Source organism: Haliaeetus albicilla, chromosome 26, assembly GCF_947461875.1.
Source record: "Haliaeetus albicilla chromosome 26, bHalAlb1.1, whole genome shotgun sequence".
Classification (NCBI taxonomy): Eukaryota; Metazoa; Chordata; class Aves; order Accipitriformes; family Accipitridae; genus Haliaeetus; species Haliaeetus albicilla.
In genome coordinates, this window is record NC_091508.1 from 18,835,019 (window position 1) to 18,858,455 (window position 23,437).

The window sequence follows — 23,437 nt, forward strand, 5'->3', positions numbered from 1 at the left end:
GCAACCGCAACGCACGGGAGCAGAGCCGTCCCCGTGGGTTAAGCGGCTGTGTACCTGACCGCCAGCGCCCAGGGTGATCTGTGCTCCACGGGAACGTCACGCAGGGCCGGACGGGGCCCTGACGAGACCCGCCGCACGTCACACGCCAAGGCAGGGCGCTTGGCTGCTGCCGCCCTGGATGCTCGCTCCCCGCAGAGCCGCCCAGAGCAAGGGCATCAGCTCAGGGGCCGGACACCGTGGCGGAGGGAGAGCACGACAGCGAGCTCAGAGCCTCTTCCCCGCCGACCGCCGCCGCTCAGCCCGGGAAAGTGAAGGAGGGGAGGGCGGGAGAAAGGCCGAAACGAAGGCGGCGCCTGGCCCTTTAAGGCGCGCGAGCGCCGCTTTTTTGGCTCTCGGGCCTTGCCGTAGCGCTCCCGAGAGAGAGCGGCATTGTGCAGCCTTTGGCCCGGACCGCGCATGCGCCCTCCCACATTCCCCCCCCCCGCGCCTGGCGGCCCCGGAGCTGCCGCCGCTGCCGCGTCCCCCCTCCCTCCCCTCCCGCGGCCGCGCTCCTCCTCACCGCGGAGGAGGAGGAGGCGGAGGAGGAGGCGGCGGCAACGCCGCCGCCGTCCCCCCCCCCCCCTTTTCCCCCGGTAAGTCACCGAGAGGCGCGGGGGGGCGGGCCGGCTCCTTTCCCGTCTCCTCACCGCCGGGCTCCCGCACCGCCGTTTCTCCGCCCGCGCGGCGCCGCCTTCCCTCAGGCAGCGCGCGGAGCTTCCCCCCCTTTTCCCCCCTCCTCAGCCCTCCCCGCCCGCCCTCGCGGCGGGGCGCGCGCCACCCTCCCGCCTTTCCTCTCCCCCCACCCCCTCCCGCGCGAGGACCCCCGGGCCGGCGCGCGGCGGTGCGGGCACGCGGGCGCCTCTGCAAAAGCCCCGCGGGGGGGGAGGGGGGGCTGCAGCGGGCGGAGCTGCTCGTCCCGTCTCTCCCCCCCCCCCCCCCGTCCACGAAAGTTTGGGGTCCCCCTGCGGGGAACTTCCCCCCCCCCCCCCCTTTTCCCCCAAGCGTGGCGAGGGCGGGCGGGGAAGGGGCGTTTGGTAGCCGGTGGGTGTGTCGGTACCGTATGGCCGGCGGCGGGGGTTGTGTCGGGGGGTTTGCGGGGAACGCGTGTCTCTTCTCCCCCCCCACCCCGAACCCCACGGGCGTGGGAGTCGGGGGGGAACGGCGAGGTGCTGGAGCTCGGGTTTGTGCGGGAGGATATCTGCGGTGCGGCTGGCAGCGGGCTGCGTGCTCGCCGAAGTTCCCAGATTAGTTCCAGATGAAAAGGGTCTGATCTGCATTAGAAAACTTTTAATTCCTTATTGTTGCGACCAGTGATTTGTCCACGCTGTGGAGAGGGCTTATTAAAGCAGACGGGCAACTGGTAGCGCTTTGCTCTGCGCCCTCCCTTCCCCTCCCGAGAAGGAGATGCTTAAAATGCCAGTAGTTGCTGGAAGAGCGAACGCTATTGCTCCCAAATCTGCTGCCACCCGCAAAAAGAATGGTAGCGGTGGTGGGATATTGCGAGCATACTTTGAAGGCAAATCCTTACCGTGTGAGCTGGAGGTTATTCTGTTACTAAGCTGAAATGTAGCTGAGCTGCAATGGAGATTTGTTCCTTCTGCAGCATCAGCCCTGATTACCGAATACTGGCACAGCTCTTTATCAGGTTTTGTTACAGAAAGCAAGTCTGGTGAGACTAATACAAGGCTGGCTTTCAGTCAGGTGAAAGTCTCAGGCAGAGAAGGGCATGATTTGATGCTCAGACCATTTAGGAGGGAAATATCAGACTGAAATACTTGCATTCTGAGATGAAAGGAATCAAGCAGCGTCCTAAGCTTTGGAAATGCCTCTATTTTTTGTGTTCATTATGATCTTACATTCTGTACCTTAATAAATCTGAAAAAAAAGGCCTTGGACTCTTCCTTCCATCTTTTGTACAAACCATTGTATTTACTGTGTACTAAATACTTGTTAGAAGTATTTTGGGGAATATGATATGAAAACCCTGCCACGCCTAAAAACTATTCTGCTTTATTTCTATTTGGAATGGAGCAGAGTGGAAAAAAGCTTTCCAAGAAGTGATAAAAGGCCATGGCTTGGGTTCTTGGTCTTGCACATTAGTAGGTCTGAAGGCCTAAAATGCTGCTGTGTTGCTAAACAGATAGAGAATATAGGTTTTCTTACTGGTTTCTGGTGACCTGCAGTTAGGCTAATCTCATTATTCTAGCCGCTGAGAATCTTTTTGACAGCTAATGAGAATATTTTGTTTTTCTTCCAGGTTTTCATTTCAGTGCGGTTCTCCTCTCTGTGGCAAGGGCTGCCTTTTGAAGCAGCACATTCATTCTCCCCTTCAAGCACCATAAGTCTCATTTGCCAGCTTCAGAACCATGGCAACAGAAGAAAAGAAGCCAGATGCAGAATCCACCAAAACACAATCTACTCCTTCCTCCTCAACCAATCAGAGCAAGGTGTGTGTGGGGCTCCGAACAATATCCGTGTAAATACACATGGCAACTACCTGCATATTCAACAGGCAAACCAGAATTAGAGAACTGAATTCTCATATAGATTAAGATCTTCTCCAGATCTTGCTTCTGCTGTTGTCTCGAGCTGAAAACGTGCTGAGGATTTTATGGGAAAAGCGGATGGAGAACAGCCTCTTCTGTAGTGCTAGGGGTTTTTTTTGTCTTGTGGAAGTTCTTGCTAACAAAATACTTCTTGTCAGTTTGAGCATTAAAAAGGCAGGTTAGTTGTATCCTTGGAATGCCTAGAGGTGACTGGAGAATTGGTGAATCTGTGATCGTAGTTGCAAAGTGGGGAAGCAGTCATTATTCAGATTTTTTGAAGCCTGCAGATGCTCAAAGGAGATGTTATTGACTAACCATGAAGCCTTCGCAAAGGGTAAAAAGGGGAAAAGAAAAAAAAAAAAGGGGGGATTTTAGGGGTATGGAGGAATTGGCTTGTGATTTAATTTGTGATAAAGATGAAAACTGCAAACGCTTAAAAGCACTACACAGATCAATACCAGGAGTGGTATTTTGATCTACCAAGCACTTTACGGTTTGACTGTTGGATTACTCTCACCTGTTTGGTATTGGCTTGGATGAAATCCATGTCACGGATGACTTGGTGTTGTGCATGCAACAGTAAGGCACTGCTGGCCCCAGACAGCAAGGGTGTGTCTTTTGTTTTGTTGTTTTTTGAATTTGGGGGGGGGGAAATGTAAACGTTGGACACTCTGTTATGGTGAACATCCATGCTGTCCATTACAGTGTGCTGACCCAGTCTGATACAGAGCTTGTCACTGAGATACTAAATTTGGAATTTATTCAACTCATTCATACTTTTTTTTTTACAGCCTGCGCCAGTAAAACCAAACTATGCTCTAAAGTTCACGTTAGCGGGACATACAAAGGCAGTCTCATCAGTAAAGTTTAGTCCTAATGGAGAGTGGCTAGCCAGCTCCTGTAAGTATTGCTTTCTTTTTATCTCATCTAAAACATGCAGTTGTGGGCCTTAGAGTACTGCCTGCCTTTAGTGTTACCTCCATCAGATGGAGGAGGGATGTAGTGTCATGTTTTTTCTTAAAAGGAGCAATACCAAAGCTGTCAGTCTTTGAGATAATCTGCTTTAAGCTTTTTAAGTTCTGTTACTTTGAACACTGGATCTTCTATGTGTTGCCAAGTTGGAGAGTCCTCACCTGTTCAGCTTCCTTTATTGAGCAAACGGGCAAAAGCAAACACAGGATTCTTTTCCTGTGCAAAGGAAACCCTTGTGCTGTTCTGTATTGCTAAAGACATAGCTTAAGCTTTTAAATTAAACTTTGTGTAGAGTATCTGCAGGCAAAAGCTTAGCTCTGGGAAATAAGGAAGGTAGCTTTGTGCTACTAGAATGGACTGTGGAGTGTGGTATGGAGGACTGGCCACGTGCTTCTGTCCTGTGTGCCTGTGGTGTTTTAAGTCAGAGCCTTTGATTATCCCAGTGAAATGTGCAGACGGTTATTATAAATAGTGTTTCACTACTTGCTGGTAGATCAAGTCCTCTTCCTGTCAGCTTTGGTATTTCCTGAAATTTTTTTGGTAGTCAACATTGCTTGACAGCTTTCCTTTGAAAATGTGTTTATATGACCCTCAGCGATCCAGAAAGGATCCATATATAACGGAAGGGCAATAGGAAAGAAGGACATTGTTGAATATGATGGTGAGGGCCACTTGAACGTATTCTGGACATGGGAATGACTTGGGTATTTGGCTTAACTGCGCATAGCCTTAATAAGACCAGTGCAGTGTACCATATATATATAATTTTTATGTTCCAAGTGTCCTCATGAAAGTCCCCCCCATCTCCCCCGCCCAGGTTTTCCACCCTCTACCTCTGGCAAATATCAGCCTTTTTCTCTGGTGTGTTTTGCAAGTTAACACGGATAATATGTTTGGGTTTTTGCAGGCATTAATTCAGTCCAGCTTGTGGTGTAATTTTTGTTCTTTTTGGGGAAAAGCGTTGCAGCATTTCTATGGAACGGTGCTACTTTTACCACTGGCAATCTAAAACAAAAGTAGAAACCCAAGTTGTCATCAGAGAAACTAAAGCAGCTGGAGACTCTGTGCATTCCAGGCAGTTTAGGTAATCTCAGCTGCTGCAGTCTGGCCTGTACGAAACTGTTCTTTACCAATTACATATTACCTTATACACTTAGGTCTGCCTGGGGAGGGAGAACTACGCAGTGTTTGCAGAGATGTAGTTAGCATGTTTCTTTCTACCTGGAAGGGACAGCTCTATCTGTTAGTGCTGTTAATCTCCTAACTGGCACGTTCTTTTCCAGCTGCTGACAAACTCATTAAAATTTGGGGAGCGTATGATGGCAAGTTTGAAAAAACAATATCTGGTCATAAACTGGTAAGTATGAGGAGATTACTGTGCACTTGAATATGTATTTATTTGTTATGAATTTTGCTTTCTTTTCCTCATCCAGAAATTTCCATTCTTGGTTAGTTTGACTTGTGTAGAAGGTTTGTTCTTCAGTCTCCTTTTGTACTTCTTTGTTTATACAGTCCTGTGCAACAGCCTAGGACTGGAATTGCTGAAGTAATACCAGGTCAGGCTGGAAATATGGGTGAAGTGCAGGCTGATAATGAAGTAGCTGCATGCACACTGCCTAGCCATTTTCTTGAGTCCCTCCATTTCAGGAACACCAACCTCAGATATGGGGCAGTGCCTTCTTGGGTGAAAATCCCTGTAAACTCTGACACTGTGCCCCGTTCCATCTTTCCTTCGTATATGGAGCAGAATGGCTTGCCTTTTAAGGAGATTGAATTTTTCTTGTGGGTTTGCCTACATAAACACAACACTTAGTCATTCTGCAAAGTTCTAAAGAAAACAGAAATTCCCAAACCCTTTGTTTTGTTTTCTAAAGTTTCTAACGTGCTGAAGTTTCCTAAGTAAAAATGAAGATTCACCAAAAGAAAAAACAGTAGAATCTTGTCCTCCGGCCCTTAGGGACTCAAACCATAAAGAGCAAGCCATTTGTCATGAAGAGAAGCCACTGATTCAGATTAGTTTATATAGCATACTGTTTATGAATTCCATGAAAGGGTGTTGGTGGCCACAGTAGGAGCTATGTGAACAAGCCATTGATGTTTTTGGAGTATATGGCTCAGCTTAAAATGAACAAGTATCAAAGGAGCTCTTAACCCAGTCAGATCAATGGATTTTCAACTCAATGCTGAATTTTCTTCCAGGCTTCAGCTGTGAATATAATATGCAGTCTGTGTTTTCCATTTTCCTGTGTCAGTGAACAAACAGAGCTGAGAAGAGAATTGTTTTGCTTTGTTTTAGGGTATCTCTGATGTTGCTTGGTCATCAGATTCCAACCTTCTTGTCTCTGCCTCCGATGATAAAACTCTTAAAATATGGGATGTAAGCTCGGTAAGAGCAGAAACTATTATTGACCTTCCTTCTCCCCAGCATTGGCATCTTAACTCATGTTCTTCTGAGAGACAACCTTGATGTGCTATGATGAGAGAAAAGGTAGAATTTTAAGCACTGGCTCCTCTTTGGGTAATACTCACTCCTTCCTGCTTATAACGAGCTGCTAGTTGAATGGGCTGTGAGGATGAGTGAGTTATGCCATCTGCATTCAGAAAGAGGAGGATGCTTATGGGTGCCACGAGGAGTCTGGTTATCTTTTGAGAGCGTTTAAGCCTTATGGTGGCAATGCAACCACAGGCTTCATTTCTGAAAGCAGCCTCTCAGACAAAACCTTTTTGTAACTCCTTATCATAGCTTCACTTGGTTTTGCTTCTCTCCCCCTTCCTTTTCTGCAATTACAATGAGCACTGGATGATTTGGTTGAATTTTGATTAAGTATGTTAAACTGCTTGGTTCTCCTGAGTTGCCCAAATGGTTTGCGAGTTGGCTCCAGTCATTAAAAATGTGGGGTTTTTTTCTTTCCTGGTGTTTTATTGTAGCTGGTCCTCTGCCCATATAAATCTGGGGTTAGAGATGGTTTCTTTGTGTGCTACACAGTGATTAACCTTAATGCAGCTTATCTGAATGCATTTATCACACTGAAGGATGCTGTATATTTAACTGTGCTAAATCTTATTTCAGGGTAAGTGCTTAAAGACATTGAAAGGGCACAGTAACTACGTTTTCTGCTGCAACTTCAACCCTCAGTCAAACCTCATCGTTTCTGGATCAGTAAGTGATTATTTTTTTTTTCTTTGTGCAAAGCAAGTACTGCACATCCGTGTCACCTGACACTAAGGGGACAGACAGGTTCTTTTAGGGATCCTTGGCAGAATGATGATGGCACTAAAACGTAGTTACAAGTAAAGCTTTATTTTCTTAACAGGATATTATGATTAGTGTAGCACAGAATTTATGATTAGAATGGCACAGGATTTCTACAAGCAGAATCAATGTAGTACAATTTATAGGCAGCGTAATACAGAATTTATAATACAATTTAATTTATAATTTGTAATCGCCTAGTTTCTAACTTAACTCAAAGTATGACTTCTAGTCACCCGGACCCTCTACAGATCGGGTCAGATCTTAATATATGGCTTGCTGTATCAATATAACAATCACAATCTAGACTTGAAAATCATATAAAATAAAAGAATATGAGTCACTCACTCAGTCCTCGGAGGAAGCAGATGATGGTGGGGGTGTCCCTGGCTACCAGAGCAGTCATGGTCTCACTATCCAGCAGCAGCTCTGGTCCAGGTTCCCTCCTTAGGACTTGTAACTGCTTGATTTTTTTAGACCGTGGTCTGTGTGCTTTTATGCTTCCGCATTCTGGGACAGGGTGATCACTGCCACCAGGTTGGCTGGCTGCCTGGGACCTTCAAGGCCAGCGAGGAAGGTGGTAATTGGCCTGGCACCCAGCAATCTTGAGGCTGGCAGGGAGGGGAAGAAGAAATCTGTTTGGTTTGTCTGCTTGGTTCATAGGACCTTCAGGGCCTGATGAGGAGGGAAAGGGAACAAATACCTGACCTGCTCAGTCACAGAGAATGGCTGCTTGCCTTATAAAATGGCATTAGTTATGCTAGCCACATTACCAAGGGTTGGGAGCAGTGGGTACCGGACGCAACCCCTTACCATTTCAATTCTCTGTCTTCCTCCACAAACACAGCTTGTAGTCAGGTGAACTGCACAGTGCCACTGCTGTCTTTGCTTGGGGACACAGTCAAGCCCTTAACCCATCTTCAACATGCAGATTTCCTGCAGGGAGAGGAAGAGTTTAGGGAGCTATGTTCCCAGTCTGTTATTTTTGCCCTGAGTGGTGCTTGTGTCCTAGGCGTTCTGATGCAGCTGCAGTGCAGCTGGAGGAAGGCACGTCTGTCTAGTCAAGCTATAACACCTTGCATGCCTCGAATAGGTGCATCATTAAACCACCTTGTGCATTTCTTCAATCTTCAGTTTGACGAAAGCGTGAGGATATGGGATGTGAAAACAGGGAAGTGCCTCAAGACGTTGCCTGCTCATTCTGACCCAGTTTCAGCTGTAAGTCCCTTCTGATAAATGAGCACACTAAGATGCTTATTTTGTTTAGCAGAGCTCCTTTTCTACCTCTGTTTATAGAGAAGTGGGTTTGTGCTCTAACTCTTACTGTCAAGTCCTTACACAGTGTAGGGGATGGGCTGTGGTGGATTTGCCAGTGGTCATTGCTCAAACAGAATGAAATGAACAGTGTTTTCCTTAAGATCGATACGGATTGTGGTCTTGGGTGTTAATGTGGGGAGCAGTGAATAGTAGTGTGCCGGTCATGCCTGAGTCTAGCACTCTGATGCTGGGGCATGGATCTGTGGTCACTTGAAGCTCGGAGAACAACCTGTATGTCTGTTGCTTTCGTGTTGTTCCAAGCTATTACTAAAGTCCAGAGCAGGGTAGTTCCATAGTACGCTCTGTTTCAAATCTCATTAATTTAATAGGTGAAAGGAGCTTGGAATACAGCAATATCCATTCCAATAAAGGAAAAACAGAAAGTGTTCAACTCTTAATGTTTTGAAGTGAAGGAAACTGAAAAAAATTTGAGCCTCAGATGTGCCAAACCATGGCTGTTGTTACATGATTGTTCTCCCTTGTGTAGAAGATATTTCACACTTAGAAATGTACATTAGCAGTAATTATTCTTTAAAATAGCAGTATTTTGAGGTGTAGTTCAAGGCAATAAATTGACCTTAAAACATATACATGGCTACGTATGAGGTTAAATTCCATGCCCTTAAAATTATAAGGTGCTATCCCCAGGCTCGATACTGCTATTATTCAAGCAACTAATGCTGTCTGAACAGAGAATCTGTGTGTTCATGTGTTCTTAGCTTCTAAAGAAACATGTATTCCAGTTCCTGATGCTTGAATGAACAGCTGTAGTTAACATCCAACCCTCTTTATAATTATGCCAGACAAACTAGGCGGGGGGGAAGAATCTTGGTTTTTATAATCATGTTACCCATCTGAACGCATGCCTATTGTTTGTATGTTGTGTTGACTTTCTGCTTCGATCTACGTGATTTGCAGTGTCAGTAATGGAAGATAAGTACTTTCAGTGGAGCTTAAAAATCTGATCTATATGAACATCAGTAAAGTTATTTTTCCCCTTCTGTAATATTACAGGTGCATTTTAATCGTGATGGATCCCTGATAGTGTCAAGTAGCTATGATGGACTCTGGTAAGTGGTTATTTCTTGTCTGTGGCACTGTTAAGACCTTTTGCACTTAAGAAAAGGACTTTTTTAAAAAAGGCTTGTATTTGTAATGTTAAAATTGGAACAAAAACCAATAGTAATGATTCTCATGTTTTTAATAGTCGAATCTGGGATACAGCATCAGGCCAGTGCTTGAAAACACTGATTGGTGAGTAGGAATATTTCTTGTTTGTGCTCTATTTTTCACTGTTAAGTTGTGACATAGATATTCTGCATCATTGCCGTGAACAGTGGCTTCCTTAACCTCTATTTTACTGTCTTCCTGTCATTCTGTTAGTACGCTGTTGTCCTCTTACCTATTGCAATAAGAGGAATTATCCTTTCACATGAATGGAAACTTGCTTAAGCTTTGAGTGTTGTTTAGTCTAGATGGACAAATGGGAGTTTTTCCAAGTTTTCTACCATTCAGCTGTGTAGAGCTTGTTGTGCAGCAGTTCAAAACCGCAACAAAGTTGTTTGTGCTGTTGGATGTGATGGAAGCAGGTAGTCTGTGACTACACAAGCTCCCTTTTTATTGCAAGATGCATGAAGGTATCTTGTGAACATAGCTAGTAAAAGGAAACCACCTGTTGGGCATATGTTCCCTGGTCCTTCATATTCTTATAAAGCATTATATAGGCAAGTTATATAGCACTGCAAATCAGTGGCATGTATTTTAATATAATGATTTTTTTAAAAGGTAGAGATACGGTCTTGCTCCAAGTGTTGATGCACGGAAGGAAAGTTCAGTTACAAAGGATTATTTAAAATGTTTGTGAGCAGAATGCTCAATATCCTTTTCTTAAATTAATGAAAACAAGCACCTTTCCTACACCTCTCTTTTTCTTGAAGTACCAAGGGACAAGAAAACTGAAAGCTATTTTCAGTGAAAAGATTAACAACAAATTATTGTCAAAAGAAATTCTCTGTCAATGAGACAATACAACCGTGCACTGTTTACTATTGCTTTTATTTTCACTGTAGATGATGATAACCCTCCTGTGTCTTTTGTGAAATTCTCACCAAATGGCAAATACATACTAGCTGCAACTTTGGACAAGTAAGTATTTAAAAAAAAAAGAAAAAAGAAAAACCCACAGGCTTTGAAGTGTTTAAGTATCAGATAAAACTTATTTTGCTGCTCTTTAGCTATCTTACTAATGATACTACACAAGTTCATATATACTATCTAACTTGAAAAGCCTGCAAGGTGTTTTGCTTCGCTAATGGCACAGGCAGGACTTGAGTCTTCTTAAAGTCTTAGCACTGCTTAGTGACTGCAACACCCATTCATTCCTTCTTGTACCTTTCAAAACCTCAGCATTTCCTTGCATTAATTGTATGAGTCTTTTGTAACATCAAGAGACAGAAAACCTAGCCTATAAAAGGCTGCAATTTATAAATAACTTTGTGTGTAAGGTATAAAAGCAGGGCAGGTGGGCTGATTGTACTCTGAATGATTCACCTGGGGAATTTCCATGCAGCTACTAAGAAGGGATTAGCTGGTCTGTCATCTCCATTCAGAGATGGTAATGATGCTGTTGTTTTCGTGAGACCTTCCTTTCCTAGGTTGTGAGGTTGATGCCCTCCTTTTCTGAGCATCTTTGTACAAAGGATGCCACAGATTGTTGCCTGCTTTTTTTTCAACTAGTCAATGAAAAGCAGAGAAAACCCAGGTTAGGCTCCCTGAGGAAGAGAAAGGGGACTAGCTGGCAAGCTCTGACAGTAGCCTGGGTATCAGTACAGCTGGCTTGTATCTGGACATGCATGGGGCTTGCTTAATCTGTGGAAGAGCCTAGTGCTTGCCTGAAACAGGTGACTTGCTTTATGTCCAAATTGTATTTAGTAGCATGATTATTCACTTGCTCTGCACTGGCTTAGGCTTGAATGGGTTGAGGATGCCTCAGTCCAGTGTTTACTCCCCTGAAACACCCTGGTGCAGGACTGCAAGTTCAAAAATTAGGGCAGTGTGTGTGTATTTTGGTCTGTATCTACTTTCAGCAGTGTTTGATTTTAAAACAGGTGGGGGAAGGGGGATAGTTTGTAGAGCCATCCCTGATTCTAGTGGGTTTCTCACCCTTAGAAGGATGATGTCTAATGAAACCTGTATGAATCTTTTGGATGCATTGGGAATTGGGGGATGTCTGCCAAACGACCTTATCCTTTCTTGCTGTCATTTGTTATCCTGCCCATTGTTTCGTTTTGCTAATTGTCTGGTCATTATTTATAGAGGAGTAAAATTGATACTTTGAGATTAACTAACGCTGCATTCCAAAGCCAGGCTAAAGTGATCCATGTAGACTTTAAGAACTCTGGTATGGAGAAACTTTTTCTGCTGCTAGGAAATTGTCGGATGGAAAAACCTCAAGAACTAAAAATCTTTGTTTTTCTGTTGTTTTCTAGCACTCTTAAACTTTGGGACTACAGTAAAGGAAAGGTAAAAACAATCCTGTCTCGCTATGTAGACTAAGCTTATAGGAAAATCTGGATTTCATACCTGCTTTTTAAACTTACTTAACATTTTATGAATACTATAGAGAAAAGTGTTAGTAGCCCTTTATTGGAGAGGACAAACTTTTAGTAGGGCCTGTTGTGATAGGACAAGGGGTAATGGTTTTAAACTAAAAGGAGGTAGATTTAGACTAGATATAAGGAAAACATTTTTTACAGTGTGGGTGGTGAAGCACTGTAACAGGTTGCCCAGAGAGGTTCTAACATTGGAAACATTCAAGGTCAGGTTGGACGGGGCTCTGAGCAACCTGATCTAGTTGAAGATGTCCCTGCTCACTGCAGGAGGGTTGGACTAGATGACCTTTAAAGGTCCCTTCCAACCCAAACCATTCTCTGATTTGATACGATTCTATGACTAAAGATGCATTTGGGAAAAAAAAAAAAAAAAAAGTGATTGGGCTCCTGCATAGCCCTGAGATATTAAGCCATAGTTCTGCATTTTTCTCTTTACGAACAATAAATTGCTGTTGCTCTCTTTCTTTGTGGTAAAGTGACAAATGTAGGGCTTTCCCTGCCCTCCCCCCCCCCCCCCCCCCCCTTCAAAATTGTTTAGTGTTCTAGGGCAGAGATGCCTTCTGCATCCTCTAGATAAGTTGGCAGGGTGGGAAACACAGGCAGACATTTAGTCTTTTCTGCCAAAAGAGTTTGTTCTTAACTGAGAAAACTACCTGCCAGCTGTATTAATGTCTTGTGGCTCTTCCCTTTCAGTGCCTGAAGACATACACAGGACACAAAAATGAGAAGTACTGCATATTTGCAAATTTCTCTGTAACTGGTGGAAAGGTTAGTGTTTATTTGAGATACTTTTTACCATTGTGCAGTTTTTACTGCTTTTCTCTGTAGAAGAAACAATAGTTTGGGGATGGAAAGCTTCTTTGGTGGGTCCTGGTTCACAGGTGCCATGGTGCAGTGGGAGAAGGGGGGTGTCCTAGGAAAGTCCCTCTGAGCACCTCTGTGTCTTGAGGTGGGCCTGCTGTCCCACTGCAGGCTCCTGCCAGGGCAGCAGTAGAAAGGGACTTTCCTGCAGCAGGAGATCGGCTGCTGGTGTATCCATTTGCCATAGCCACGCAGCACTCGGCCATCACACTCGGCCATCAGGTGGTAGGTTGGTGTGTTCTGGTTGAGAAGACGCAACAAATCAGCAGAGATTAAGTCCTAACACAGAACCACCTTAGCACTTTTTGCTCTGTTAGTTTTCGTCCTCCAGCATATGCTGGGTGGAGCAAAGCTTTCTGCTGCCTGTATGCACTGAATAGAGGCGGAGAGAGAATGAACTACATCAAGCAGTCATATAATGTTATAAGTTCCCTTCCATATGCTGACAATGAAATGTTTACTGAATAATAGCAGGTAGATATAGATGAGGAGAAAGGTTAAAATAACTGTGTTTTTTCTCTGCCCTTCCAGTGGATTGTGTCCGGTTCAGAAGACAACCTGGTTTATATTTGGAACCTTCAGACAAAAGAGATTGTACAGAAATTACAAGGACACACAGGTGTGGAAGAGGATTTTGTTTTTATTGATGGAATATCCCTCATGTCAGCTTGTAATGAGGGCTTAGCTTGAACATTTTCTCTCTGTTGTTTAGTTTTGACTGTCAGACCCATAAATTCTTGACTGGCTGAAGCTTAATTGAACCGTAGGAGTTTGCTCCTTTTTATGAAGGGTTTTTTTTATGGGCATTGCAAGTGTTTATTCTTTCACTGTGAGAACTTGGACATCAGCTTATGAAAGAGATTTCCTTGAGTTCAGAACTAGTCAAGATATTTAAGTGACTCATAATATTAGTGACTTTGAATTGCCTGTTAACACCTTCTAAAGCTGCAGCTCTTGAAAGGATAAGGACTGGTGTGGTCCTGCTGTTTGTAAATGTCTGTATGTATGCATGCCTGTTTTTGAAGGCAGAGTTGAGCATGTATTGAGATGTCACCTGATGGGTACTTCAGTCTGAATCCCGTAAGAAAGCAACACTTTCACTGTACTGGCTAGAAGGAACTGTGCTGTGAAATCTAAGCATGTTTATTCTTTTGCAAGACCATTGATTTGGACTGTTAAGTGGGGGCAGTGGCAGCAGGTTTTCATTTTAAGGCTAGGGCAAGGCTCTGAAGATGAAGTGCTATCTAAGCATTGAATAGGATGCTGGAAATGCCTTACATGGAAAGAAAAAACCGAGCTGTGTTTTTATTAGCTGTGTCTGACATAATATGCCAAGAGTTTTGCCTGTGAAGTAAGCAAGAACTAGAATCTAGAGCATTCTCACATTTTGAAACCCGTCAAACATTTTCCAACTACTACTCTCAATTCTTTTTTGCTAGTGTTTCCTCTCACAGAGAAGCAATAGTTGGAAAATATTTATGAATAATGTGTTTGTAATTCTGCTACAAGGAAATAGTAACTTGGCTATGCTGTTTTAAAATGCAGTAGCAATACACATTCATTTTCAGAAGTGCCTTCTATGAACCAGATTTCATTGCTGTAAATAATGATATTTGTATATCTTTTCTTTTTGCTTAGATGTTGTAATCTCAACAGCTTGTCACCCAACAGAAAACATCATTGCATCAGCGGCACTAGAAAACGACAAAACAATTAAACTGTGGAAGAGTGACTGTTAAACGTTCCAGTATCACTTTAGAGACTGTCAGGAAAAAAGTTTTTAAAAAAAAAAAATAATAAAAAACCACATGAGAATAATAAATCCAGTTTGGCAGGAAACCTGAAGAGTATTTGATAAAGTGGTTTCTGTTAGTCTTGGCCCAAAGAAAACGTCTTAGCTCTATGCTAGAACTGGGCAACGTGGTGAAAAAAAAAAAGATGCAGTGTCTCCTTTTCTTGCCTAATCTTTTGGCAGACAAGTGGATCATTCTGACATCGCGTTAGAAGTGTCAGCCTTGTATTGGACACCCCAAAGATACTGTACTTTATGGTGGCATTACTTCTGGGCACAGTTGCTGCTTAAGGAAGAGCTGCCAGTCTACTTTGTAACAGTAAGTTAAGTCACGAGCCTAGAGATGTGTGGAATTTTTTTAAATGTCTAATTTTTTATTTTTTATTTCCAGAATGTAGGTTCTAGTCTCTTGGGAAGTTTCTGTATTGTTTTAAATAGGAGTACTGCATCTTTAAGGGTGCTTCATTTTAAACACTCAGCTCAAACTTCGTGACCAAATAAAACCATGCAGTTCCAGATTTCCCTCTTCCTGCCCCAACTTGACTCCTGTGGTGAAATCTCCTCTTACCTTCTGTATAGTTGCTTACCTCTTGTTACGTGTGTTTAATAGATGCTGTTCTAGAGCAAAGTTACAGTTCTTCTGTTAACCATTAAAATGAATCCTGCTTGTAGTTGTTCTCAGCATATTTTAATTTTTTTCTCTTCTGGTTATAAAGCAAGCTCACAGAACACTGTAAAGTTATTTCAATGTAAAAAGGAAAAACCCAGACTTTTGTATCTTGAAAATCCATTGTATGAAACTGTATTGATAATGGCATGACTCTGTATCTATTTCAGCATTGGTATTTCTTTCCCTTTTTGTCATACCCATGTGGTATTTACACATCCAAAAAGATACCGTATGCCATAATAAAATAAAAAGGTGGGATTTTATGTCTATGCTTGTGGTAAGAGTGTACTAATATGAAGTGTCCGTGTCCAAAGAAGCCTCCCTTAAAAACACCTTTGGAAGGAAGTATTTCTGTAGCTGCTTCATTGAGTGAGCAGGGGAGGAGGAGGAGTGGTGTGGTACTTCACCTCTGTTGTGGAGAGAGAAAAGAGGAGCATAACTCAAGTCAAAATTTGTTTAAAGAAACTCAGAGGATTGAACTGAAGGTGTCCTCAGCAGAGGTAACATTAGTACGAACCCTCACAGAGACCTTTAGCTAAGGGGAAAGGAATCCTGCTGCCCTCTCCTTGCAGAATGGGCAGGGCAGACTGAGTGATGATCCAGGAGTTAGCTTGTGCTGGTTAAGAATTGCGTTGAGGCACAAGTTTTATTGCACCCAAAGGGTTCTGCTGTAAGGGGATGTTTTGTTCCCGGTGAAGCAAAAATCCATTTTTTTGGTATCAACCTCATGTGCTTGATAATAACTGAAAATCAATTCCAGTACAAACCTTTTCTCTAGTGGCTGCTCAGAGACTGCCTTGCTTTACCCTTAGCGAAGAAGACAGCTGCAAGACATGAGGTATAGCTTTTCTTTTTAAAATATAAAAATAGATTTCATGTTGAGCTTGTGCTAAAATGGCTATTAATAATATCACTGTCTTTTGAGTTTTTTCATTACGCCCAGGAAAGGACACTCTGTCTCTAGACTTAGTGAGTGTTACTGCTGAAATAATCAATTTCTTCATGAGGTTTTTTTTCAGTGTTTTTCTCATAGGCTGATGAAACTTTTCAAGTGCAAGATGTGGCTGTGCTGCTTTACCAGTGTGGAGAAGCTGCTATATTACTCCAGCAAAGCATTTTTACATAGATTCAGAAATGTTTTGTAGCATAGTACTTCCTGGTAACTGTGTGTGAGTGGCTTTGCTTGCCCAGCTGGGCTGTGGCTTTCCCTGCTCTCTGAGCCAAAGAGCTATGGAGAAGGGAGATGGTTTTCCTGCTATCAGGAGGAAATCTCTTGATCAGGGATATTTTCCCCCAGTCTTTTCCCCCAGACTGAAGAGCCCTGGCGTAAAGGATCTACTAGAAAGCTGTCCTTTGTAAAGGTTGTGTTTAAGTCCCTAGTATCCCACCTGGGAGTAATGCTGGGGCCTATCTCCATGAGCTCTACTTAGCTATAGTTATATCCAGCCTGGCATGTCAGTGGTGGTTTGACGGCTGGGATTAGCTAATCTTGTAAAGCGCAGTACTGAAAACAAGGTTTGTGCGATGGCTGGGCTGGCTCGCCCTTGTGTAGTAGGAGAGACGTAGCTTTGCTTGTGTTAGGTGCAGGCTTATAGCAGCTGGAGCATGTTTGCAACCTGCTGAGGGGAAGTGAGCTATCATCCTGGGCCTCTGCTCTGCTGGGTGCTTTTAGGGTGAGGGAAAAGGAGAATCTGGGAGAAGAAAGAAACCGGAGATGGTGTTTTTAGGGAATCCCCCCTAAAAACACCCACAAAACCCAAACGAAAAACATGGTTAGATGCCACGAAGTAGGTGGCAGTGCCTTAACCGTATGCGTGTTGTATAGGCCACTAGGGCCTCTTCCATCCTTATCAAGGGGAGTGCTAACCTTCTCTCCTTTCATACAACACGCACTCGCGTCTACCCCCTCTGCTATTTAAACCTCCATCAGTCCGGTTCTATCACAGATCGAGCGAGAAAAAGTTCTCGTTTCCTTCCTTCTCAGTTTGATATCGCCTTCCGATCCTCATAGGAAATTTTTACTCCAAGTCCTCTTGTGAATAGAAAAACCCTGAAAACCCCGTGAAAATAGCACAGACGTGGGGTTTTTTTGCCCGCTTCTTAATGTATTCATCACTCTCAGCCAATCAGAGCGCAGCAGCCGGATTCTTTTGGACTGCCCCCTGCCGTTGTCGCCGAGCCCCCGCCCTGACGAACGGGCTCGCTCCCAATCAGCGGGCGCGTTTCCCTGGGGAGGGCGCTTCTCCTTCGCCTCGCTAATAGCGGCAGGAGGGCCCGAGTGCCCGGGTTCGAGTCCCGCCTCGGGCTGGGGCGCGGAGCGGAGCCGGGGCTGCGGACGCCGCCGCTGCCGGTGGGTGGTGGGGCGGGGGCGGGGGCGGGTGCCGCCCGCTGAGCTCTGCCTCTCGTAGGGATGAGCTCTAAAGCAGGATTTGCCGGCGAACCCGTCTAATCTGCGCAGGGTTTAGCCGTCTTTCTGGGTATCCCGAAGGTTTAAGTGGGAACACGAGTGTATCGCGGGATTTGCTAATCAAATTTTTCTCAGTCAGGGGAGGAAGGCCTTTTCCTAACGTGTTCCCGGTGCCCCTGAGCTGATAAATCTCTCAGAATTGCATCAGAGCTAATGACAAGTTAAAAGAAACCTATACTGGCTCCAGATGTGGAAGTGGTCAAAGAGGTTGGGTTTGGTTTTTATTTTTTTCCTCCTTTTCTAAAGGTCTTTTTGCCTTCTGCATCCCAAGGGAATAAAACCAAAACAAATGTCTAGCTAAATCAGCACCGGCAGCACCTCAAACCGGCCAGGGGAACTGGTTCGGGGTGACGTTCCCACTGGGGTGACCCACCCCAGCATCTGGTCCCACCGACGGTGGATTTAGTGCACCGTGCCGTCCCCTTGGCGTTCCTGCGGCTTCCCGCTCGGTTCCCTGCGGAAAGGGCCAGCCGGTGCCACGTGCCGCTCACGTTGGAGCTGGATGAGGCCGCGGAGCCAGGTGCTGCGCCCAGAGGTGTTGCATGGCCCCGGACCCGCCAGCTGTGCAGAGCTGCTGCAGCGCTGCAGCAGAGCCCAGGCTGCTCCCGGCTGCCCCTTCCAGATACCGAGGAGTTTATTAAGGGATTAAAAGTTAGTTTCCCCTCCTTATTGAATGCTCTGATTTATGCATGCGTTTAAATCAATCCCATTTCCTGCGTTTTATCCCTTCTCCCCAAGGCTTTCAGGCTTTGCTCTGTTAGACGTTTGTTATAATCACATTGTTTTGAGGCAAGCGAGGCACCGTGGGTGGTTTAAGTGATTTGAATAAATGAGCTGCATTACTTAGGCACTCCTCCCAGGTGCTAATTGCCCTTCCTAAGCTGTAGATGCCCGTACTTGGACAAGATTGTGCTGCCTCCCAGTGAAATATTAACGGGCATAACTGCTAATGAAGATGCTCTGCGGAGACGAGGTCCAAGCCCCTGTCTGGCAGAACAGGTGCCCACGATCTGCCCGGTGGGCTGGGGTGCCCAGGATGGGGGATTTCAGGTGCTGCTAGCAGGCCATTGCTGGATGGGCTACATAAGCAGATTATTTTGTCATTTTAATTTTTTAATCCCATGCATTCGGTCGTGTTCTCTTATTAGTAAGCATTAGCTCTCTAAGTCCCATTAGCTCCACTGAGACCTGGGGCTTTGCTTGTGGGGACAGCGATGGAGGAGCCAACAAAGGTCTGGGGACCTGATCCTGCAGCCAGTGATGTCCGTGATGCCCCATGTGGCTGTGGGTCTGATCCTGGCCCCGCAGGATCGGAGCCATCACAGCTCAGTGCTTTCCACCGCTGCACTCCCAGCCCCCTTTCCCAAGCCCCGAGCAGCTCCAAGTGGGCTCCCTCCAGAGCCGATGCAAACTTGGGGCTGGCCCCGTTTGCCCTCTTGCTGCTTTATTAAGGCAACTGTTTTCTTGTGCATAAATGCATATGTTACATTCAAACCCACCTCTCCCTCCACCAGGTTTTGCCTGTTAACCCTGTGGCCATCCCCAGGGCGGTACTTTGCTAGAGCATCTCAAGCCTTGGATTTACAATTAATTGACTGCTTCTCTTTAATAAAATTATTCCTGCCCTCTTTAAATAGCACAATATGTCACAGAAAGCCGGTGGGTCCATTTGTGAAGATGAGGCAGCTCAGAGAGGAAAAAGAGGAGGAAAAAAAAAAAAAAGTAAAACCACACATCTCCCCAAACCCCTTCTGCGTAATCCAACTGAATTAGAGGATTTCGAAGTGGATTTAAAACTAAATCTTGATTAGGGAGAATTTCTCTCCAAGAGCTGCTGCACGGTAGTATTAATGGGAAGTGATCGTGGACAGAGGAAATAGGACAGAAATAACCGAGGGTAGCACATACGCACTCACGTCTGTGCATGAACTGAAAAAATCAGAGAATTTCTCAAGAGGCAAAGGGAGAAATTAAGCATCGACATAACAAGACTGGGCTCCACGGGGCTGGCCAGACGAAGTGGGGAGCGGCCAGATCCCTGCTGCACCCTTTATTCTGGTGGAGGGTTTTGCAGGTGAAACGCAAGCGGCGCGCACGACCGGGGGAGAGAGCCGGGAGGAGAGCCGGTCTCTGCCCGCTCCCCCAGACACCGGTGTTCGTCCTCCGAGCCCCGGGTGGGCAGTGGGAGCTGACCCCCATGCTCTCAGGACACATGCCTGGAGGTGCCCATGGGATCCTCTCGCTGATAACCGTGGTGTTCGTCCTCCCAGAGGGTAAGTGCCGCTGTCCTCGGGCTGCGGAGGGTGCCCGTGCTTTGGAGTTACGGTCATTCGCATCTTCCCCAAACCCTGCTTGTTAAGGTGTGATTTCGTGTCGGGATGAATTGGGGGGCATTTCTGCCCCAAGCAATGTAGCTGCGTGTCGGTGGTTTTTGGAAGGAGCTAATGTCATCGCATTTTGTGCAAAACGAGGGCATGTGGGCCAGGAGCCGGGATCCCCTGGGGTCCCCTTCACCGGTGCCAGGGCTCCCCTTGCCATGCCGGGCTGTGCCAAGGGTGATCCCCCACCTCCCAAAAACCCCACGGGAGTAGACAAGGCCAGACTCGGGAATGGCTCCGCATCGGCATTCAGAGGCAGGGAAAGGTGACGGCAACAGTTAAGCGCAACCTGATTTTTGTTGTTGTGATTAATCAACTCAGAGCTCAGGTACTGCATTTGCCTTAAACTCTGCGGGTGATGTAAATGAATATTCTTTGAAGGCTTTTTTTTTTTTTTTTTTTAAAGAAACCTGAGAAATGGCTTAATTCCCATTCTGGTTGAGAGCAAGCAATTCTCAGACACAGTTGCTGACCCTGCAGGGAAGGACTGAGCTGCCGCCAGTACAAGCGTGCAAAGCTCTGGCCTCACACACCAATGCCACTGTCCCAGGGTCACGGGCATGTTGGCTTGCAGTTGCTCTGAATGAGGATTTCCCTTCTGCTTCTGAGTTGTTTTGCCTTCTTGACAGACCCTGCGATAAAAGCAGGACCGCGTTCAGGGAGAAAACCAAACCACGCCGATGAAGCCATCTCTCCGCTGTGAATGCCTCCAACACAGGCGCCGCTGAAACTGGAGGAATTTGGTGAAACAGGCAAAAGCTGTTTGCGAGAGCAGCTGAGCTCTGGCTCGGTGATGTCTGTGGTTGGGAGGTTTCACCTAGTCTTTACAAGCCCTGTTTCAAAGCTCCCTTGTTCCCACTATTTGATCCCAGTGCAAATCTCCGGCTAATCTCTGATTTCGCACTGACCTCTAGCGGGAGATGCTTTTATATTTTTTGGGCCCACTGGGTAAACAAGTGGCAGACAGCTTCGGGCTCTGACTCAGTGCTTAATGCGACTTGGCAAGGCAGAGAGCGCTGCAAAGCCGTCGTTAGAGAGCAGCTAGGAAGGAGTTGAAGTATTTCCCCCCCTGGAAAAATCCAATTTTGTTTCATATGGTTCTTGTTTAGTGTCCGGACTCCAGTGTTATGGCTGCAACATCATCGTTGGCACCAAAAACGTGGACATGGGGTGCTCTAACCCAGAAGTGATCACCTGCTCCCACTCCCACCAGGGCTTCAAACACCGATTCTGCATTAAGACAGAGAGCGGTGAGTCTGCCCGGGGGGGGGCCCGGGGTCGCAGTGGCTGCCTGATCGAGCCAGTGATGCTCACACCCCCCCCAAAGCAAACCTTGCAGCCTTCAAACAGGACTTGGCCCTGGTGTAAGGCTGGCAGACCATCACCCTCCGCCCCGGCCGTCCCCCCCGACGTCCCATGCTGTTCTTGCTTTGCAGTGGTCCTGGGCATCCTGCTGACCAGCGGCTGTGCCACCTCCCGTCACTGCCAGCAGCAGGAGCTGCCGGGGGTCCGCATCCACTGCTGCGACACAGACCTCTGCAACGGTTCCCCCAGAGCCCCCCGGCCGCCCCTCGGCCTCGCTGGCGCCTGCATCCTCCTGCCCTCTCTCCTTGCTGCCCTGCTCCTCTCCTGAACCCCCCCAGGGGCTGGGGGGGAGGCGTGGGACCCTTGGGGAGGGGGGGTTGGAAGCAGGGATACCCCTATACCTGCTCTTAAAGATGGAGCAGGACACCCTTCTCTCCCCTCTCCTCAATAAAAGGTGCCGAATGCTTTGCCCTGGAAAACTTTCCGTGATTTCCCTGCATCCCAGGGAAGGATGGGGGGACATTTCTCCAGACTCAGGGGTTGGGGGGGATGCTGGGGATACCCGCACCAACCTGGAGCAAGGGGACCGCAGGGGCAGGGGTACCCAGGGACTCCCGGGTACCCACGCACCCCCCCATCCCACCCGTGGGACCGGGAGGGTGGCTGAGCCCGACTCTTCCCACGAGAGGGCATCGTCGGCCCTCGCTCCGCCACCCGGGAACCCCGGCCAGCCCGGGTGGGCTTTGGGGTGCAGGGATAGGAGCACCCCACGCAGGGCAGAACCTCCAGCGGGGGTACCGTGGGATGGGTGGGAGATGGGGGGGGGAACAGGGTACCCGCGTGAAATGAAGGGGTTTTGGGGTTTGGTGGTTTTTTTGGGTTTTTTTGTTTTTTTTTTTTTCAAATGTTATTCCCAACCCAAGAGGCCAAACGGGAGCTTGAATGGAAAAATTTCATCCCATAAGGATCGGAGCCGAAGTGGCTCGTTCAAGGTCATCGCGAGGGTGTGTGGTGGAGCTGGGAATTAAATGCATGTGTCTCAAGAGCCAGCCTTGTGCTTTTATCACCGGGGAAACAGCATAAACCTCACTGGTGAGAAATGAATGAAATATTTTTATTCTATTTTTTTTCTTTAGATAAAAAAAATGTAACGCAAAAGACCTTTTCCGTGCAAAACATCAGCTTTTGACGACATTTATCAGATGTGTGTCAGGAAACAAGTCAAAACTCTACTAAAAATATTATCTGAGGCACCTTCCTAGCAGAAGCACTTAGGGACTGACACAAAACATGTTCAGATTCCGAAGATTCAAAATAAAAGGAAATCAGAAAACAAACCCTGTAAAAATGACAAGAACAGCAACACTAACCAGTTCCCCCTCTTTCCCCTTAAAATGTTCCTTACAATTTTCAGGGGAGCGAGAAACATTTCCTTGGCAGCGGGGGTTTTTTCCCGCTACCGGGTATTTCTCTGCCTGGATGAGTGCTGCGCTGAGCTCTTGCAACAAAACCTTCACAGCATCAGCCCGCTCTGATATAAATTCCCATTTATTGGCCGAGGCTGGGGATGGGCTCCCAGCGGAGGGGACAGAGCTGGTAGCCGGGCGTCCCGGTGTGGCATAGGCCACCTTGGCATGCAGCAGCATCTTGGGGAGAAGCGAGGGTTGAGGAGCTGCCGTGGTCCTCTCCATCCCAGTCTCCTCCATCCCGGTCCCCTCCATCCCGGTCCCCTCCATCCCGGTCCCCCAGCCGCCTGCGTGCCTCCAGCTGGTGATGCTGCTGGCCCCGCTCTGCCCCCCTTGCCCGGCTTAAGCCATCCATCTTGTGCTGTGTAAGAGGCCTGTTGCAATTAAGTAGGCTGAAGTGCTCCTGAACTCTTTAACCTTTGCCCTGGGATTGCTCCTTTTGCCCCGGGGCTGTGGATCAGCTCCATTGCACTCTCCAAACAGCGCCTGCTACTTAGCTGACATTTCTTTCTCCTGCTGGATCCTATTAGCACCCTGAGGTTGAAAATGCTACTTTGGAGTGTTGTAAGGAATGTGATTTATACTGGAAAGTAGCGGCAATCTATCTTTCCCTATACACACACTACACGTGAGGCTGGAGAGCTAAATCCACATCGCCTGAACAAACAGCAACTGGGATAATTGTTGAGGAGGCTTCAGGCACCTAAGAGGGAGAGAGGACTCGGTGGGATGGCACAAGTGGGGCAGGCTCTGGGGCCAG

The 23,437-nt window shown here is 46.6% G+C and overlaps 2 protein-coding genes and 1 non-coding gene across 4 annotated transcripts; 2 read left to right on the forward strand and 1 right to left on the reverse strand.

Annotated features, from left to right (window-relative positions):
• The first annotated feature begins 468 nt into the window (after positions 1-468).
• WDR5 (WD repeat domain 5) lies at positions 469-15,330 on the forward strand. Of its 2 annotated transcripts, none has more exons than XM_069771006.1 (14): positions 469-632; positions 2,297-2,486; positions 3,377-3,485; positions 4,841-4,914; positions 5,854-5,943; positions 6,628-6,717; positions 7,945-8,028; positions 9,142-9,197; positions 9,335-9,381; positions 10,197-10,272; positions 11,616-11,649; positions 12,432-12,506; positions 13,131-13,218; positions 14,238-15,330. In XM_069771006.1, exons 2-14 carry the CDS (start codon positions 2,406-2,408, stop codon positions 14,336-14,338), a joined length of 1,005 nt encoding a protein of 334 aa, XP_069627107.1. In that variant the 5' UTR covers positions 469-632; positions 2,297-2,405; the 3' UTR covers positions 14,339-15,330. The 2 variants fall into 2 exon arrangements, with proteins under 2 accessions (XP_069627107.1, XP_069627108.1); XM_069771007.1 differs by lacking the exon at positions 469-632 and adding an exon at positions 1,186-1,303.
• Positions 15,331-16,822: 1,492 nt separating this feature from the next.
• LOC138682225 (U6atac minor spliceosomal RNA) lies at positions 16,823-16,950 on the reverse strand. The gene has a single exon (XR_011322384.1). It is a non-coding gene; the product is annotated as a U6atac minor spliceosomal RNA (small nuclear RNA).
• Positions 16,951-18,525: 1,575 nt separating this feature from the next.
• Positions 18,526-22,256, forward strand: LOC138682035 (ly6/PLAUR domain-containing protein 1-like). The gene is made up of 3 exons (XM_069771008.1): positions 18,526-19,801; positions 21,016-21,156; positions 21,343-22,256. The coding sequence occupies exons 1-3, from the start codon at positions 19,726-19,728 to the stop codon at positions 21,537-21,539; spliced, it is 414 nt and encodes a 137-aa protein (XP_069627109.1). The 5' UTR covers positions 18,526-19,725; the 3' UTR covers positions 21,540-22,256.
• Positions 22,257-23,437: the final 1,181 nt, after the last annotated feature.

Coding starts and splice junctions, on each gene's coding strand:
- WDR5 (XM_069771006.1), top strand. CDS start 2,406: ATGGCAACAGAAGAAAAGAAGCCAGATGCAGAATCCACCAAAACACAA. Junction 9,382..10,196: donor GTGCTTGAAAACACTGATTG/GTGAGTAGGAAT, acceptor TTTTCACTGTAG/ATGATGATAACCCTCCTGTG. Junction 12,507..13,130: donor TCTCTGTAACTGGTGGAAAG/GTTAGTGTTTAT, acceptor CTGCCCTTCCAG/TGGATTGTGTCCGGTTCAGA.
- LOC138682035 (XM_069771008.1), top strand. CDS start 19,726: ATGCTCTCAGGACACATGCCTGGAGGTGCCCATGGGATCCTCTCGCTG. Junction 19,802..21,015: donor GGTGTTCGTCCTCCCAGAGG/GTAAGTGCCGCT, acceptor GTTCTTGTTTAG/TGTCCGGACTCCAGTGTTAT. Junction 21,157..21,342: donor CTGCATTAAGACAGAGAGCG/GTGAGTCTGCCC, acceptor CTTGCTTTGCAG/TGGTCCTGGGCATCCTGCTG.